Source organism: Archocentrus centrarchus, chromosome 2 (assembly GCF_007364275.1).
Source record: "Archocentrus centrarchus isolate MPI-CPG fArcCen1 chromosome 2, fArcCen1, whole genome shotgun sequence".
Taxonomy (NCBI): domain Eukaryota; kingdom Metazoa; phylum Chordata; class Actinopteri; order Cichliformes; family Cichlidae; genus Archocentrus; species Archocentrus centrarchus.
This window is the reverse complement of record NC_044347.1, coordinates 27191327-27195597: the sequence shown is the minus strand read 5'-3', so window position 1 is coordinate 27195597 and position 4271 is coordinate 27191327. Positions and strand designations below refer to the sequence as shown.

The 4271-nt window shown below is 41.5% G+C and overlaps 1 protein-coding gene across 1 annotated transcript; it reads right to left on the bottom strand.

Moving 5' to 3' along the window:
• Positions 1–1397: 1397 nt before the first annotated feature.
• On the bottom strand, positions 1398–3788 carry LOC115792309 (retinol dehydrogenase 16-like). Its single transcript, XM_030746794.1, has 5 exons — positions 3776–3788; positions 2820–3551; positions 1984–2209; positions 1738–1901; positions 1398–1650 (listed from the first exon to the last, which is right to left on the bottom strand). The coding sequence occupies exons 1-5, from the start codon at positions 3786–3788 to the stop codon at positions 1442–1444; spliced, it is 1344 nt and encodes a 447-aa protein (XP_030602654.1). The 3' UTR covers positions 1398–1441.
• Positions 3789–4271: the final 483 nt, after the last annotated feature.

The window sequence follows — 4271 nt, the reverse complement described above, 5'->3', positions numbered from 1 at the left end:
CTTTTCTACTCAATCTACTGAATGCTGAAGCTGAACTGTAGTCATGGTATCGTAATACCCCAATAGAGCACTTCACTCTCAGACAGCTGGATTACTTGTGGCTGCTAGTGTGTTAAAAGGAGAATGGGAGGCAGAGCCTTCAGCTTTCAGGCCCCTCTTCTGTGGAACCAGCTCCCAGTTTGGATTTGAGAGACAGACACCCTCTCTATTTTTAAGATTAAGCTCAACTTTTTGATAACGCTTATAGTTAGGGTTGGATCAGGTGACCCTGAACCATCCCTTTGTTATGCTGCTATAGACCTAGGCTGCTGGGGGGTTCCCATGATGCATGAAGATGATAATCCATTTATCATTTATTTACTTAATCCATCCACTTAAACCACTCTACATTTAATCATTAGTTATTATTAATCTTATTAATATTATTAGTCTTTTGTCTTGTCTCTTTCCCTTCAGTCCCATCCAGTCATGGCAGATGACCCCCCCTCCCTGAGCCTGGTTTTGCTGGAGGTTTCTTCCTGTTAAAAGGGAGTTTTTCCTTCCCACTGTCACCAAGTGCTGCTCATAGGGGGTCATTTTGATTGTTAGGTTTTCTCTGTAATTATTGTAGGGTCTTAACCTTACAATATAAAGCACCTTGAGGCCACTGTTTGTTATTTGTTGCTATATAAATAAGACTGAATTGAATTGAATTGAATAGAAATCATCATTGTTTTATATAGCAGGGAATATATGAAAACAAAGTCAATAGTGTGGTTAACATAAGTGCTGCCTAAACATTGGTTTTTGGTTCAAGTCTGAGAAATCTGGTTTTATTGGAAACCTCTACAGGACAGAATATGAACTTCTTAATGTCTTTAAGGCTTTTTCATATGGAAAGTAATGTTAATGCTATTAGAGAGCTGCAGATGCCCTGTGCTGCTTCAAGATTCTAAAAACTACTATGAATATTAAACTTCCTGGAAATCAAAGGTGTTTCATGACTCCTGTAAAGAGGAATCACAAAACAAAATGAACTGAGTAACCTCGTGCAACGTTATAGCTACAAGGTCAGTGACCCATTCAGACTCAGAAATATAGAAAAGTAACTCAGTTTCAAGGTAAATTTCTACTGCAAGAACAGAAACCAATACACCTGCTCCCCGTGTACCCGGCCTGATTTGAGCTGGGTTTTTTTGTTTTGTTTTGTTTTTTTAAATTGCTCTTCCATAACCTCTCACATTAATGTCATGGACACTAGTCTGAACAGACGAAAAAACCTGTAGATAATGTGTACTTAAAATGCTTTGTGACAAAGGTACAAAGTAGATGATACTTTGTTTTTGCTTACTTTCTAAGAAAATAATATGACAAGTGATGAGAACAGACTTAAATCAATTTTACTGATGTACGTGTACAGTCCACACAGAAAGAATGCCTGTATTTGTAGACAGATATAAAGTTATTCAATCTGCTTGGCGATAGGAATGGCTTCCATCTGCAGGATGTAATCACTGACACAGTTGGGCATGTAGGACAGTGGCAGCCGGAAAAGCTTGGCGTCCCAACCTGGCGAGTAATGAGTACGAGGCCGGACAGCAGCCGTGGCTGCCACCTTCATCAGGTCTGCATCACCCAGCTTGGCAATTTTGTCTGTTAGCAAGGCTAATGCTAAAAGGGCAGAACAAATGACATGAGAACAAATAAATGACTGATTAAAGACAAAAAGGGTTAAGAAAAGGGATGAGCCACACATACCTTTCTGTAGATATTCACTTCCATAGTCAGCTCGGACCTCCTGTGGAAGTTTCTCCCACACCATTTTAATATTATTGCACACAACTTCACTGCTGGTCATCTGTGTCTTGAAGAATCCTGGCTCAATGCAGAGGACCTTGACACCAAAAGGTGCCATATTTATCCTAAGAAAGACACTTCATTTTGTCAGCTGCAACCCAAAAGATGTTTTGAATATCATACGAATATTTTGTGAATTCTGTTTACCTTATGCTGTCACTGAATGCTTCAACACCAAACTTTGAGACAGTATATGGGCCACCAATAGCACTGATCCTCCCAAACACACTGGCTACATTCACCACCCTTCCCCTGGAAGGAATCACCCCATTCAGGTTCACATCCAGCATGGATTTGTAATCGTCGAGAGTCAGCCAGTCACATTGGGCAGAGGGAATGGAGACGCCTGCATTGTTCACTACAGCCCATAGGCCTAAAAGAATGACAGAGCACACCCACTCAAATTCATTTGTTGTTTACCAATAATGTTTTATGTGTACTAGCAACATCAGTTATTCCAGGCTTAAATGAGAAAAGTGACTTGAAGGGAGCTTATTCTGCTCAAGTCCAGCTCCATATTTTTATTCACAGAGTCCACTAGAGTAGAGTTTGCATGTCACAGACTTCTGTGTGTCTAAAAAGTCAAGTCAATGTCTTCCTAACTATAAGCACCTCCTACCATTACCTTTCTTCTGACTGGCTCCCTGAAATGACCATATTAAGACATCTACTTGGCATCATTCAGAGTGAAATGGAGAAGCTCACTGAAACCAAGCAATGAGAGAAAAGTGAAGCCTAAGCTTTTTGCTTGGACAAATTGCAAATAAGCTGACCTCATTATTTGAATCTTTGTCCATGTTTAATGTCAACATCCACAACAGTTTATGGTCCAAATTAAGGAAATGCATAATTGGTCTACTTTCATGGTCTTAATTCCTAATGTACAGTGCTGTGCAAGACTATATTTTTCTTCCAAGGAGCTTTCCTTTTAAAGTGGCCTGGAGCGATAGTTCTCCAGGCTTTCTGGAAAACCTGGAGAGAACCTGAGTCTCTTCTCTGATGGCAGCAGGTTGAACAGTTGTTAACCAGGGTGAGAGTGGTCTGCCAAGATTTTCTTTGCTCTGCTAATGTATCGAGAGCTGGTAATGTTCTCCAGGCGGGGCAGGGGATGATCTTTTCAGCAGTCCTGGTGACCCTGTGCAGAGCCCTCCTGTCTGCAACAGAGCAGGCAGCAAACCAGACAGACACATAATACATCAGGACTGGCTCTATGGTTGTTCGGTAGAAGGACACCTGCAGCTTTTCCTCCAGGTGGTTCCTCCACAGGACACGCAGGAAGTGGAGTCTCTGCTGGGCCTTTTTTACCAGTGCTGCTGTGTTCCCAGTCCAGGTGAGGTCCTCAGAAATGTGGGTCCCGAGGAGCTTAAAGAAGACTACTCTCTCTACACATACTCTATTGATGTAAAGTGGAGCATGGTCTCCTCTCTGCCTCCTGACGTCAATGACCATTTCTTCAACTTTGGCAATGCTGTCTTGAGATCTAACATCCAAGTGAGTTGTGATCAGGTTGCTGGAGCAGGACTTCTTCAGATCCTCCTCTCCTCTCTCAGTGAAACATGAGGCAATCACTCGGAACCCCTGCTTGTCCAGATGCTGGGCCAAAAGGTTCCCGAAGCCGCTATCACATCCTGTGATGTAAACATACCTGTTGTTCTTGTCAGAAACCCTGGGGAGCCCACAAGGTACAAGTACATGACTGGAAGGACAGAGGAACTCTTGTGTTTACTTGTTACTGGTTACTGGTAGTGCAACAAAGTGAGCAAAGTAAGCTACATTAGGCAACACTGTTTGGTAAGGCTGGATCCCAACTGAACTTTGGCACTAGGTTGAAGTAGGCTGCTCCCTTATTCACATTAGTAAAATTGATATAAAATATAAAAAAAATAAAATAATTAATAAAATCGTATTACTGACTGTAATATTGACAAACTCTCTCTACCATAACAAGTCATCATTTAGTGAAGAGTGGTTTAAGAGAAACATGCTCTGTAGCTGATTTGTTTTAAGTGCTATTTAGATTATGTAGTTAGATTATGAACCCTCCAAATCGAAACTTCATTAAATTAGATCAAGTACTACCCAAAGAATTTGTATTTCTAACTTAAAAAAATAATCCCACAGATGCTTGATTGGATTGAGACCTGGGAATTTGGAGACCAAGTCAACACCTCAAAGTTCTGGTTGTGCTCCTCACTGCTATGGATGGCACAGAGGGTCTGGTCCATGGACAGAAGGTTCTCGACACTGGTGCCCCCATCAGAATCCCAGTGGGCAGGATTATGTTTGTCATCAGGGAGCCCACTGATGAGAGGGGTCCCATCTCCACCAAGCAGTTAGTACACTTTGAAAGTAACAGTTGACTTTTTTCTTTTTTACATCCGGCTTAAACATACACAATATAGCATAGATTGTAAAGTTACATGGGCACAATGGTA